Below are 14,488 nucleotides of genomic sequence, written 5' to 3' on the forward strand. Positions count from 1 at the left end.
GATGATGGGAGTTGTAGTCCAGGAGCATTCAGCACATAGTTTGTTTACTGTATTTGCTTGAATCTAATATGCACTTTTTTTTTTGCCAAATTATGTTGCGAAAATTAGGGTGTGCATTAGATTCAATGGTGCATTTACATTTGCCAGCAAATACTTTTTGGATTTCAAGGTTTTGAAGATTGAGGTGCGCATTAGGTTTGATGATGCATTAGACTCGTGTAAATACGGTATTTGTTGAAATTTTTTAGTCACTTTATCTTGGCCTGGGCAACCGAAAGCAACTTACAAATAAACAGCCCAAAAAAATCTCACATAGGTACTTTAAAACCAAAAGGGGGAAAAATACATTAAACATCACAGGTTAGCCAGCAATTCGATATCTGCTCCCAATGGTATTATTTGACTCATTGTTCCACTTTTTAAATCAGAAACATGAGTTAAGTGGTTTTAAAAAGCGGCTATCTTCCAGTGAGCCACTAAACTCTTCTGTAATTTTAATATTGTGTTAACAATTTCTCCATGCATCCAGGCCTTTTTGTTTGAACCAGAATTACCAATGTATACAGTGGTACCTCAGGTTACGTACGTGTCAGGGAACTGCCATCAGAGCTGGAGGCGGAGGGAAGGCTCCAGAGGGATGCCAGAGAGGGTCCCAGTAGGGAGAGAGGCAGCCCATCTGCTGGGGAAGGAAATCAGCGTAACACCAGTGGAGAAGGGGGGCAGAGAGGGGATTTGGAGAGGAGGCTCCAAGACTCTTCGCCAGAAACCAGCGGGGAGAGCACGGGTACTCCGCTGCCCACTCCCTCCCTGCGCAGAAGACTTCCGCACAGGGAGAGTAGGAGGAGACTTGGCGTCAAAGAACTTCTTTGCTGGAAGAGATTCAAAAAACGCCCACTGACGGATTCTGCCAGCGACTGAGACACCCACGAAGTGAAGGGCTGTCCAGACAGAAAGGGTTCAACCAGACAACCAAGCCAAGAGTGGCGGCAACTTACGCACAAGCAACCCCTAGAACCATTACAGTACGTTTCAGGTTACAGACTCCGCTAACCCAGAAATAGTACCTCGGGTTAAGAACTTTGCTTCAGGATGAGAACAGAAATTGTACAGCGGCAGCGTGGGAGCAGCAGGAGGCCTCATTAGCTAAAGTGGTGCTTCAGGTTAAGAACAGTTTCAGGTTAAGAACGGACCTCTGGAACGCATTAAGTACGTAACCAGAGGTCCAACTGTATTTACAAAGTCTCTTGATGGGAAAAACATCTAGCAAAAGTGCTTGTACGAGAGGCAATCTAAATATTCATTACTTCTGTCTAATAGTGAATAGTAATTTGGAAAGCAAAGTTGGGGCCAAGACAAGGCCCATTATTTCTAAAGGAGAATCTAAAAATTTGGCCTTAAACAGTTATTTGCTAGTAAAATATCAACCATGTCAATAGCCGTACTTGGAATTTTTTGTATTAAATACATGCCCAGTGGACTTTGCCTGAGTCTGTTTCCCCCTTACTTCCTCCCTCTCCCACCAAGCCTCCTCCCCCCTTTTAGTTTTGTTCTTATTGCTTTTACTTTAGGAGTAAATGAACCCCCCCCCCAATACAACAGTATCAAGCAGTGCCAAAATGCAGTAAGACTGAGTATGTATAGTCAGTCTCTCAAAGAAAAACTTAGTTGTAAATAGCTTCTAAGTTACTCTTTGAATACAGAATTCTTTCTCTAATGATTTTTTCATTTCATATAGCATAGCAGGTCAAATCCAGGCTACTGTTCCTTATAACTAAGAGCTAAATCTGTCTTGTCTAAAAATTGACAACCTGTATTTAGGTTTCTTGGCATTAATTAAAGAACGTGCTTCTCAGCCACCCAGGCAGAGTACTCTATTGAAAACCATAATTTCTCTTGTTAAGGGAGAAGGGGAGAGGTTGCACGTTTATCCTGGTATCCTAGGCAATTAGTACTCAATCAATGTCATCTGCTTCATCCGTATTATAAAGGGGCATCTACCCACAGACAGTTATTTAAAAACAAGTAGCATTTTTTTCAAGTGCTCCAGTTGTCAAAAGAGCTTTCCTTTACAAATCAACATGCTTCTGTTTTTCAATCTATAGCCAGATGGAAACGCACCAATACTTCCTTTCTCAGGCCACTCAGCTGATACAAGCTTTGTTTCTTTCCAGGAGGATTAGCCTGTTTTGTGTGATTATTCTTCATTAGTGGGATTTTATCAAATTCCTATGATCTAGATGTAAATACAACCTGTGAAAATTAATGGTACATTTTGAATTTGATATGCTAAAAGTGTAAAAGCAAATGTTTGCTTTGTTTCTGAAAACAATATCATTCTAGAAAATATTTTGTTTATAGAGCTGCCAGAAGAAACACAATATTAGTTTAGATGTTAGCTTTCTTTTTTTGCCCACGAAGCCCTCCAAGCAGTTCTCACAAATATTAGCAACATTAAACATTAAAAATCCACACTGAAACTGTAATAAAACAATTAACAAGATAAAGAACTGACACAACCAGCACAGAAAATGCCCCTTTTATGATACCAATCAATCCTCCCACAGATGGCACTAGTGGCACCTAGAGTATTGACCTGTTCATGAATGACTCATGGGGCATGGGGGTTTACATAGGATTATAGGCATTGGCCTAATGTCATAAATAAATGGCTCAGAACCACAATACTTTAAGGACTGTCTCTCCACATATGAATTGACCTGGACCCTGCGATCAACATCTGATGCCCTTCTTGGTGTGCCTCCTCCATGAAAGGTCTGGAGGGTGGCAACATGAGAACAGGCCTTTTTTGCAGTGGCTACACACTTGTGGAATGCTCTGCCCAGAGAGGCTTGCCTTGTGCCTTTGTTACATATTTTTAGGTTCCAGGCCAGAGCCGCATTTAGGTTTGATGAGGCCCTAAGCTACTGTAGGTAATGGGGCCCTTTAGAAGTCCAGCTGTCCTTTGTCAACAACGAATTGTCGCTGTTTTTTGTCTTGAATATATGCTACATGGTAATTTATGGACCTAATAGGTATCTAAAGCAAATAACAAATAAATAACAAATAGGAGCCTACACAACACAAAACACTGTTGCTATATGTAGGTTTTATTTTATATGTTTTTTTATCTTATATTTTGGAAATGTACATCCAGGTTTTTTCCTTTAATTTTTTTTGGGCCCCCAAAAGGGTGGGGCCCTAAGCTATAGCTTGTTTAGCTTATACGTAAATCCAGCACTGTTCCAGGCAAACATGTTTCTCTTTTCCCAGGCTTATTTTAATAAATATAAGTAGTAGTAGTAATGTATTTATGTGTGTGAAAGACTGTGGTGGGAGAAAAAAATATATAGAAAACAGGACATGTTTCTATAATCTCCTGTAGTGGGAGCGAGACGGTCAGGTTGGGCTTTAGGACCCACCAGCACCAAAGACAGGAAAGAGATGGAGCTCCCAGAATACCTCTGTCTGCCCTGCCTTTGCAGCAAGCAGTACATGTCTTCTGTTCATGTTCAGTAAAATGTGGCATGTACTTTCAGAACATAAGTATGTGTTTGATCCCTTCACTTCTGTTCAAAGAGGAAGTGATAAATGCTAAATATGTATATGCTTGGAAATATCAAAAAAATGTTGGAAGGAAAATTTAGGAATTAATTTTCAAACCTGAGTGCTGTCCCCCTTCCAGTTTTTAAGAGAATCAGGAATGAAGAAGATGTCCTAAATAGTGTTCAGCACTTGTTTACTTTATGAAAGTCTATTACAACTTTGCAAAAAAAAAAGTTTGTTTTCAAATGTTTTAAATTTTAAATTTGTTCAGTTTAAATTTTTAAAGTTCAGTTTCATGGAGTAAGAACTTGAAATTCTTATCATGGAGTTTGCTGAATGAAAAATAATTAAAATTACACTAGTGACATCCATTGTTTATCCCCCCAGCTTTGCTTTAGCTGTTTAACAATGAGATATGGGTAGGTTTTTTTTAAAATGAATGAATGACTGAATTGTTGAATAATTCATTCAGTGTAAGGAACATTGCTGAAATTGACTGCACAACATAGCTGGATATAACATTTCAAAATCTCAGGTCCCTACCTCAGTTTTTGGAGATCAAAACCATACTTTAGGTTTGAGCCTTGTTGAGCAAGAAATGGGAAGGAATGCTCCAATATTTCCCCTTTGCTTAGCTAAGATAGAGGAGACTTCTTAATGTCTTGTCTTACCTTTCTCATCGGTCAGTGGAAGTCAGCAATGTTGGAGTTGTTGCCTCAAAGAACCTGGAGCATCTTGAAGTGGCAGTTCCCAAAAGATCAGCCCTCTCTTTGCTGCTGCTCAGCTGTATCAACTACAGTAGATCCTTGGGTCTCAAACTTAATCCGTTCCGGAAGTCCGTTCGATTCCCGAAACTCTTCAAAAACCAAGGTGCAGCTTCTGATTGGCTACAGGAGCTTCCTGTACTCAAGTGGAAGCCAGGTCAGATGTTCGACTTCTGAAAAAATTCAAAAACCGGAAAACACACTTCTGGGTTTTCGGCGTTCAGGAGCTGATTTGTTCGTCAACTAAGCCGTTCGAGAACCAAGGTTCCACTGTATATGGGAATGCACACATGAGAGTGAGTACAGGTTGGACACACGTACTTAGGCTATGTCCACTGTGTCCACCCACTGATATGCTGCCCTTGGTGTATCTATAAAATGTTAAGCACTTTGATTTATATTATGTATTTTTTTATCTTTATTAACTTTTTAATTAAAAGTTCACCACAAATTCAGTAAAAAAGTGTGAGGGACACAGGAAGTTGGGTGTGTGGGAGCGGCAATTTTCAAAGTATGCATACTTACACTTCTAGAAGTTCTAAGTTCCGACCTTCTCGTGACAATAAATCAGTGGCACCATACTTACTTTGACTTGTGGGTTGCCATACCAGTAAGGTTGGGTGGGGCCCACTGTTCTAATCACATGATTAAAATTACTTAACATATTTGCCCTCCCTTCTGTTGGAAGGCAGTATACATTAAGGAACTGTACACCGAGAATATGATTAACTTAAAATGTGTATTCACCATGTTATTCCAGTCAGGTTATTTAGCCCTCGTTCAGCAGAGAACAAATTTCTTAGCAAAGATACTGTTAGTCTTGAATGTTAAGGCTCTGCTGCAATTAAAGGCAACTTACCCTTGATTAAACTATGTGAAGGCTACGGCAGCTTGGGGAAAGCTTCATGAAAAAACATTAATGTTCTCATTTAATGTAAAGTATATTTACAAAACAATTTAATTTCTTGTATGACAGACCCTGGTTACACAATGAGGGATAAAGCTTTTCTAGAAAAAACAGAATATATTGTATGTTGAATTATTATGGGGAGGATGTGGCTTCACTTTAAATTTTCAGTGTGAGAGATAACATGCAAAACTTCATAAGACTATAAAAAATGTTTTGCTAGATTAGGCCAAGGGCCATCTGTTCCAGTGTTCCAATGCCAAGAAATAACAGCCAGGTGGCTCTGGGGCTTCAGGAGTTTATATGCAGGTCATGATAGCAATCCCCTGTTTGCCCCCAGCATGTGGAGTTGCATTAATTTGTCTTGGCAAACAGGTATTGGTAGACTTAGCTTTAAAAAATGAGGGAGAGGGATAGGGAGAGAACAAGAACAATAGTAATAGCAATAGCTAGCTAGCTAGCATCCAACATATTTTGTGGTAGTGATTTCCTTATGTCAGTCAGTGAGTAGTCTTTCGTGAACCTAGTGCTGATCAGTTTCATTGGATGACCTATTAGTTCTGGTTTGCATATTTTGAAAGACATAGGGTTATTTCTGAAAATTGTCAGGTTCTTATTTCCCCTCTCTGTAACATTAAGTATCATTTACTCTTTGCCACGTTATGGAATCCTAATGTTGCGAATTTTTTGACCATAGTAGAAAATTTTGAATTAGAGGCAGGGAAATGCAGAATGTTGTGATGAAATGACATAAGTTAAATCAGTACTGCACATTGGTGGTGAGGATAAAAACAGAACATGAGTAAGTTATTTTGACAATAGTCCTGTTATACCATAACATGTAAGTTCACTCTGTCTGTAGGGTATATTCTCCAGTCTCTATGCCATTTCCAGCTTGTTGTTACCCTTTTATAATAAGGTTACCAGATTTTTTTCAATGAATCCGGGGACACTTTTGAACTTCCTACTAATTAGATGGAATTTGTCAGGGGACTGATTTGTAAATCCGGGGACTGTCCCCGGGAAAAGGGGACATCTGGTAACCTTATTTTATAATCTTTCTCTGTGGACAAGATGGGTAATATTTATGGTTTGCAACTCAACAGGACCCTTATACTGGCCTTCTTCAACTTTGTGCCTTCCAGATGTTTTGGCTAACAACTCCCATTATCCTTCACCATTAACCATGTTGGCTCAGGTAGTCTGGAGGGCAGCAGATTGCAGAAGGATGTCTTATATTATCAAGCAGCTTAAACCAAACTTTGGACTTACAAGCCATATGCCTCATGGCTTATACTTCTGAGTAACTTGCATCTACGTGTGTGTGTGTGTGTGTGTGTGTGTGATTTGTGAAATATATACATCTCTGTAAACATGCATGCTAAGCAAGATTCATAGTCCACCAAGGTCATAGTCCTTTCTAGAACCTATGGTAGTTTCTTCGTGAGATGGAAAGTGTAAATATTTTTGATGATGATATATATTGGTTCTGTTACACAGGGTATCAAAGCATATATTTATTTCAAATATTTACTATCAAAAGCAGTTAACATATCAGAATGTAAGGAACAATATTCAATTGTTGTAAAATAAATATTTAGGGTATCTGAGAAGCATTTAAAAAATCTTCATTTCTCTTGTGTTTTGCAGGACCCACAGTGAGGACTTTTACTCCATTTTATTTTACTGTGGAGCCAGTGGACACTCTGTCAGTTAGAGCTTCATCTGTTATACTGAATTGTTCAGCTTATTGTGAGTCATCTCCAAAAATCGAATGGAAAAAGGATGGGACTTTCTTAAACTTGGTGTCAGATGACCGACGCCAGTTGCTACCAGATGGATCTTTATTAATCAACAGTATAGTGCATTCTAAGCACAATAAGCCTGATGAAGGGCATTATCAGTGTGTTGCAACTGTGGAAAGCCTTGGAACCATTGTAAGCAGAACAGCTAAGCTCACAGTAGCTGGTGAGTATTTTAAAGTTGTTTCCTTTCTTGTGCTTATCCCATCTCACAAATGTTGGCCCCTCAGTTCCACAGACAACATCCTGCCTGCATTGTATGTGAAGGGATTTTTTTAGTGGACTTTCTGTCTGAGGGGTCCCCCCACCTTGCTATCACAGTGTATTTGGTGTGCTGCTGCACAGGCAACTCCCTAACACACTATCCACACAACAAGGTTCAGTAGTCAGTTGCTCTGCATAAATGATAGTGAAGGGCCAAAGGACTGTTCTTTTTTGTTTCTCCACGTATGTTTTTGTAGGACTCTACTTTACTTATCTGTTATATTTCATAAATGATGTGGCATTATGCAGACTATTGCATGCTACACCTCAGAATTTTATTTTGTCACAGAGAATGGAGAAACAAGGGGAAAAGAACCTTATAGTGGTTTTAGACTGGAAAAACTTGACTAATGTAGCTTTTTCTTTCATTTCCCTAATGAACTATAAGCTCCTCTCAGGGTTGTTTTCTTTGCTTAATAAAAAGCTTTGGGTAATGAATTCCTTCCACAACCCAGCAATATTTGCTGCTTTTTAAAATTCAAACATTGCGTGTATTAAATTGTGACAAAAGGAAGAACACAAGGCACAAGTGCTTGATTTTTATCTCCAGTATAATGAGTTTGATGGCCCAATTAGCATAAACGGGTCTGTCCTGGGCTTTTGCCTGACAAACTTGATGGTCGATTGGGGATGTAAGGACTTTAATGGTCCTTAATGACTTGGAATCTCTGCTAGCCTTGAGAATTTTACACCCTTGAGAGTTTGGGGAAAGGATAAGCTGGGTAGCAGGGGAGGTGTTGCTGTTGCTGTATGGTAATCTGATTCAGGCTTATTAGTTAATACTGTATGCTTCAAGAATTCCTCCCCTCCACCCACATCCATCTTGAGTATTTGTAAATTAACAAATGGTAAAAAGAGACTAGTGCATTCTCCTTATACAGATTGTAGTATTGCCCCTGTAGCATTGTCTCGCTGCCCATGGAACATAACACCATCATACAATCATGTCATGTCATGGTTTTTATCTTCCCTGCCATCATGATTATTACTGTGAGGAGGAAAAGTGCAATACTTGTGGAGCTTTAACAAAGCTTCAAAACTGGCAGCAGGTTCCTGCTGCTTGGAGCTTCATTCCTTTAATCTGTGAAGCAGTTTCAGTCTTTCAAATTGACTTTGCAAAGATGAAGAAGAGATGGAGGGTGCTACGCATGTGCCCATCAGAATATTTGGTTCCTATCTCTCCCTGTGATACAGAAAGCTTGTGGCCTTTGCTGAGTTTAATTGCTTGTGTTATAGACTAATTCTTAAAATATTTCCTGGATCACAGTGAACAGAAAATTTTAGTTATTGCCTAAGTTCTATAGAGAAAATGGTTAGTGGATGACAATATTTACCTCATCTAATGAGATGAATCTACAGCGATATGTTACTTACAAGAACCCTAGTTGCAGAGTATTATTATTATTATTATTATTATTAGTTAGATTATTACCCAACACCTTTGTCCAAAGGAGCCTAGTGTAAAGCATTACCTCTGTGTAATTTGCTATATTTTGTGACCAGCTATTATAAAATAGCTGCTATTGCGGAGTAGGAGGGACAAGGCTGAAAAAAATCTACTTTTTCTTGTGCTTTTTCTGAGATGAGCAGCAATTGGCGAAAGGCTTGCCAAGTAAAATAGTTGGATTACGCAAAGTTTAAAGCTAAATTTAAAGCTAAAATTGTAAAATCAAGAGGAGGAGAATTCAGACTTTTAGTCCTGCATTAAAAACTATTAAGACCACATGGAATATTTTCACTGCTATCAAGAATGGGGCTGGTTTCACATTCTTTGGGAGTGAATTATACAGTCAGGATGCTGCCATTGGAAAATTTGGAATTTATGTAACAATTTACATAATCATATAAATGCCTTGTATCCTTATAACCTTGTAGGATGAATAGATGCAAGTGGAGGCTAATGCTGAGAGAAAGTGGCTTGTCAGATTTTGTACATGGTAGAGGGAAAAATTTAATATGGGTTTCATGATTTGCAACTGAGCTGTGTAGACTATGTCAATTCTCATTTCTGTTGAATTAGGGTCATCAAATGTGATAGTGATAGTCTTTTGTGGAGTACTAACTAATCACTTGTATACAGCAGTTAGTGGAAACTTTGACTGTTCACTTTCACAGAGTATGTAGTGGTTATAATTCATGGACTGTATATTTAGGGTTGCCATACAAATTTCCTGGACATATATGGAATACTGCAGTCGGCCAAACAAAACTCAATAACTTTGCCCTCGCAAAACAAACAAACAAACAAACAACTTTGGGGAAAAAAGCTCAACAACTGTCACGAAGCACCTTATTCTAATATGGGACTTATATGAAGAAAATGTTACTTTAAAATGGATGTGTGCAATAACTATTGTCAGCAGTAAAGCAAAACACTGTACTTATATGTATTTAAGAATAAATGATAAAAACAATGGCTAACACTTCAGATAGGAGCTAAAAAGCCATAAACCTGGTGTTTCAGATGTTTTTCTTTTTTCTCCATTTTTTATAAACACATGCTCATTTCATTTTTGTTTTTCCATAATCATACTATGTTGACTTTTTAATGGGAATTTGTGTCCAGGAAATGTTTGGCTGAGACAATAGCCCTACTCTAAAATATGACCTTGTTTCCTCACCTCACCCAAAACATGGAATAACTGAAACAGTTTTATAATATAGGAAACTAAATTTTAGAACTTTGGAATCTTTAATTAAATTATAAAGTTTAATGCCTCTCTGGGCTCCTTTGAAAGGAAGGGTGGGATAATTTTTATAAATAAAAAAATTAAATTCATTGTCCACTTCTCTTTTCTTTTAAGGTCAAATACTTTTACAGTTGATTTATTTATTTAATATTAAAATATTTATGTACTATTCATAAAAAATCAGGTTCAGAAAGCATACAGTAAACAGAACAGGTAACTTGCCTATATCCTGGATATGGGAACTACCCACCCAAGGAACCTTAGCCTTTCCATGAACCTCCCTGAGACCTATGGATATAGGGTGGTATACAAATATAGTAGTAGTAGTAGTAATAATAATAATAATAATAATAATTATAATAAATCTTATGATGAAGTAAATCTGTGTGTCATCAGTATACTGGTGACACCTTGCTCCATAACTCCAATAACCACTCGCAACTGCTTCATCTAGATGTTAAAGAGCACCGGGAATAGGATAGTACTCTGTGGAATAGGATAGTACTCTGTTTTCATATTTTAGTATGGCAATATTTTCCATCTGAAATCAGGAACTTTACAGCTCTTCTACCAGTTTTTAAATTTTGTTCTGCTCAGTACAGTCAGTGCAGAACTTAAATGATATTATTATTTAGTTAAATATGTAACTTAGAGCAAGTACATGAGCTAAGTATCCATTATTTCATTCTGGAGTAATGTAATCAAAGGGGGCTTGATAGCTGAGCTTGTGGACAAACCTATGCTTCACAATAGGATATGCTTATGAACAATCCTGGACAGTAGGCTAATGAGTCAACCTATTTTTCATAGTGGAAGTATAGTTGACATTCTGCTACATTGTAAGCAAACATATGACTGCGAGAAAGAAAAAATAAGGAAAAGTACAGATGCACAACCTTACATGTGTTTTTTTTTTCTTTTCTTTTTAGGACTTCCAAGATTCATCAGTCAACCGGAGTCAGCATCAGTCTATAGAGGAAACAGCATAGTTCTTAATTGTGAAGTAAATGCTGATCTAGCACCCTTTGTAAGGTGGGAGCTAGATCATGAGCCACTCTTTCTGGATGACCGCGTATTCAAATTGCCAAGTGGAGCTTTAATTATTAGTAATGCTACCGATGAAGATGGCGGAACATACTGTTGTATTATTGAAATTGGTGGTTCTCCCAAATACAGTGATGAAGCAGAGATTAAAGTTCTTCCAGGTAAAGGCATATGTGCTCAGATTTTTCTTTCCTAGATTGCAACTCACTAGTAAGATTATTTAATTGCTGGCAGATAGGTTCTGTCAAATTGCTCTTTGTCATTTAAAGTTAGCCATCTCGGACTTCCGGGTCGGCGCCATCGCCGAATGGCGGACTCCCTCCGAGCTCCGGAGGGAGTCGGCTGGGTAGGGGTCGGGTCCTGCCGTGCCGGCGACGCGGGGACCCTCAAAAACCATGGGCGGAGATGCCCATGGACTTGGTGACTCGGCGGGCACCGTTTGCGCCCCCCCGACCCGCGAAGGAGCCTTTTTAAAGGCTGCGGAGCGGGTGACGGGGGGGGGTGTGGTGCTGTGAGTCCAATGCTTCCCCTGCCCAGCGAAGCCGCATGCCATTCGGCGGAGAGCAACGACTTCTTCTTTGAAAATTTCGGATTTGGACTAAAAGGAACAACCCGTGAGTAAATTGATTGGACTTAAAAGGGAAATTTGATATTTGAATTTGGAGCGAGCGGGGGGAGTGCAAAAAGGAAGTCCGCCCCCCCCCCCTGTTGTAGATGGCTCAACGCAAGGATTTGACAACTAAGATCAAGAGATGAACTTGTTTACCTAAAAAAAATTTTTAACTTCACGAAGGGAAATTACAATAATTGTGCTGGAGGAGAAGACTGATTTGTGGGAACTAAAATGCAACCCCCCCGGGAACCGGGAACGATCCGCTATGAGAGACTGGTGAAGAGACACAGAAACTTTGACAGCTGTCAAAGTAGCTGTCAAAGCAGGAAAATAAAAGAGAACTTTGTTACGATGGCTTTGCTGGTTAGATTTGTTACAATTTGGACATAAATTATTGGAAATAAAGGCAACAAGTTATTTGACTTTTGGGTCTGATTTTGAAAGAAATTAAGTTACCATATTCCCTCTAGAGGGAGGCTGGGACATTGCAACAGTAGCAGCAAGTGGAAAAATACTATGAATTTGAGCAGGATCTGTTATCTCTTGGGAAAGCTGCAAAAACGAAGCATTATTTTGTCTACAGAAGTTTCTATACTAAAGGAGACAATGGATTTATCTATTGAAGAAAGGAAGGGACTTGACGCAAGTTATGTTCCTGATTAACAAAAGCCTCTGTGGAGAACAAGAAGTTTCTGAATTAGAAGGTTTCTGCAGCAGAACAGGAAAAAGCAACCTGAGGAATAAGAGCTGGACCAAATTTGAAGCCGGAGTATTTGGAACATCCAGACTTTAAAAGGACCAAGAAATAGAATTTAAGTTAGACTCTTAAACATAGAGGTCTGGATGGAAGAACAATGACTTTTTCTGAGAGTTTTTTCGAGATTGGACTTTCTGAAATTAAAAGCTATCAAAAGACGGCAAAGTGGAGTTGAGATATAGACGTGGATACACCAGGCTGGCAGTAGACAATGGATGAACTTTGGGGATTGGAACCGGGGAATGGGGGGGGGGGAGATTTGGAATCCAAAGGCTGTAAAATTATATATTATTTCTTTCTTTTCTTTTTTCATGTTTGTTGTTTGAAAATAGGGGAATTCGTGGAAGAGAAATGGGGTCGATCTTGGGGAATTATATAAAATATAAGGAGAAATGGTTCATTAAGATAAATAAGATAAATTAATTTGGAATAAATGGGTTATTTAAAATTACAAATAAGGTTTTAAAATTTGGGGTAAGAATCTGTGGAATCAATTTAAGGGAAATGGAATACAAGAGGGGGAGGGGGGGGAAGTCCGGGAAAGATGCCACTGAAACCAAGTGTAAATCATATTTGTTTTTTCTTTCTTTCTTGCTATCTTTCCTTTTTATTCTGGAAAATTTTTAATAAATATTATTAAAAAAAAAAAATACAGTTAGCCATCTCAATGTATTCTGTAGATCCCTGGGAGTTGCACTTATAAAAAGCTTACTTTAAAAAGGCTGGTTTTCTTTAAAAAGGACTCTTGAATAGTAACATAATTTTCTTGTAATGAACTTTTTTCAAGAGACTTTTGCCGACATGGTCAAGACAGCAAAGTATGCAGAGATCAATATTTATGCCTATGTCAAATATTTTTGTCTAGTATAGTAATTTACTAGTGGTGGCCATTTTCTGATAAAAGTTTCTAACAGAAATTGCCTTGGTTATTTCTTGGCAAAGCTTTAGTTGTAATGATCAGTATGTATGAAGAAGCAAGTCTGGAACAGCCTGGACTAGAGCATTGCACCCATAATTACTGTGTTTTATTAATATCACTTTACATTTATTTTTACTATAATAACCTTGGACTTTCTTATCTCAATATTTACAGAATCTGAAGTTGCCTCAAATCAGGTGTTCCTGAGACAGCCTTCTTCACTTACCAAAATTACTGGGCAGAATGCCGTTTTGCCATGTGTTGCTACAGGCATTCCCATTCCTGTTATCAGATGGACAAGAAATGAAGAAGAGCTTGTTACAGAAAGGTGGGTAGTTGTTCTGGTGTTACATCAGCTCTTACCTCTCTGCTACCTCTTCCCATCCTAAAAACCCCTACTCTCTGCCAAGCTGATTATTCTGGGAGATTGCCAGGTGGGCTTGTTGTAACTGTGTAAGCACATTAATCACAACTCAATTGGACTAAGTCTGACTTTCCTTTTGATAGTGACTGCTATGTTATATGACAATGACCAACTGTCTGTTCTGTTGCCTATGTAATTATAATATGTTTAAAGCATAGATAAAGGCTGCAAAGCTCAAGTGCCTAAAACATTTAATGCTCATATTTGAGAATTCGAGTGCCTTTTTATAAACTCTGCAAAAAGCAAGCCCATAAAAATTAACTTAGAAGGGAATGTGGTCAGCAGATAAAGGGTTACCTGGGGCCTTCCGGCTGCTCACTGACTCAGCAAAATTTGCACATTGAGCACCACAGCAGCTGGTTTTGGAGCTTTCAGTCCCTGAACTAGGTCCTCAGTAGCTTGTCTTCAATGAATAGAGCTGAAACACTATTTAAAATTTGATATGAAGATCTCATGTCTGCCCTAGCAGTGTGTTTCCTGCAACTGTTGTTGCTGCCAGTACTGAGTGGAAGCTGAAAACAGCACTGTCTGTAAGCTAGATGAAATACTCGGTTCTATGTAGAATGGGTTACGTTAAAGAGGAGATAGTGGCTTGACTTGACCCTTTTAAAAGCCGCTTAGGTCTCTAGAAACTCATATAGGAGATCTGGAGGAGTATGTTTCTGCTGTACTGAATGCTACTGTAACACTTGCTTCTGGATAAATAAATATGTTAAATTGCCTCAGAAAATTGTGGCACAGGCATATTCTGTACAAGCCCT

At 38.6% G+C, this 14,488-nt stretch overlaps 1 protein-coding gene and 1 long non-coding RNA gene across 9 annotated transcripts in view; both read left to right on the top strand.

Annotated features, from left to right (window-relative positions):
* The window catches only part of LOC307203063, a 188,764-nt gene that overhangs the window by 80,770 nt on the left and 93,506 nt on the right, over positions 1 to 14,488 (top strand). The window lies entirely within an intron of this gene.
* The window catches only part of NEO1 (neogenin 1), a 104,942-nt gene that overhangs the window by 32,859 nt on the left and 57,595 nt on the right, over positions 1 to 14,488 (top strand). For all 8 annotated transcript variants that reach the window (XM_079953160.1, XM_079953159.1, XM_079953155.1 and 5 more), the window contains exons 2-4: positions 6,865 to 7,182; positions 10,900 to 11,175; positions 13,478 to 13,631. In XM_079953160.1, coding sequence (XP_079809286.1) covers positions 6,865 to 7,182; positions 10,900 to 11,175; positions 13,478 to 13,631 — 748 coding nt within the window. The remainder of the gene's footprint in view (positions 1 to 6,864; positions 7,183 to 10,899; positions 11,176 to 13,477; positions 13,632 to 14,488) is intronic.

The sequence above is a fragment of the Podarcis cretensis genome, assembly GCF_951804945.1.
Source record: "Podarcis cretensis genome assembly, chromosome: 14".
Taxonomy (NCBI): domain Eukaryota; kingdom Metazoa; phylum Chordata; class Lepidosauria; order Squamata; family Lacertidae; genus Podarcis; species Podarcis cretensis.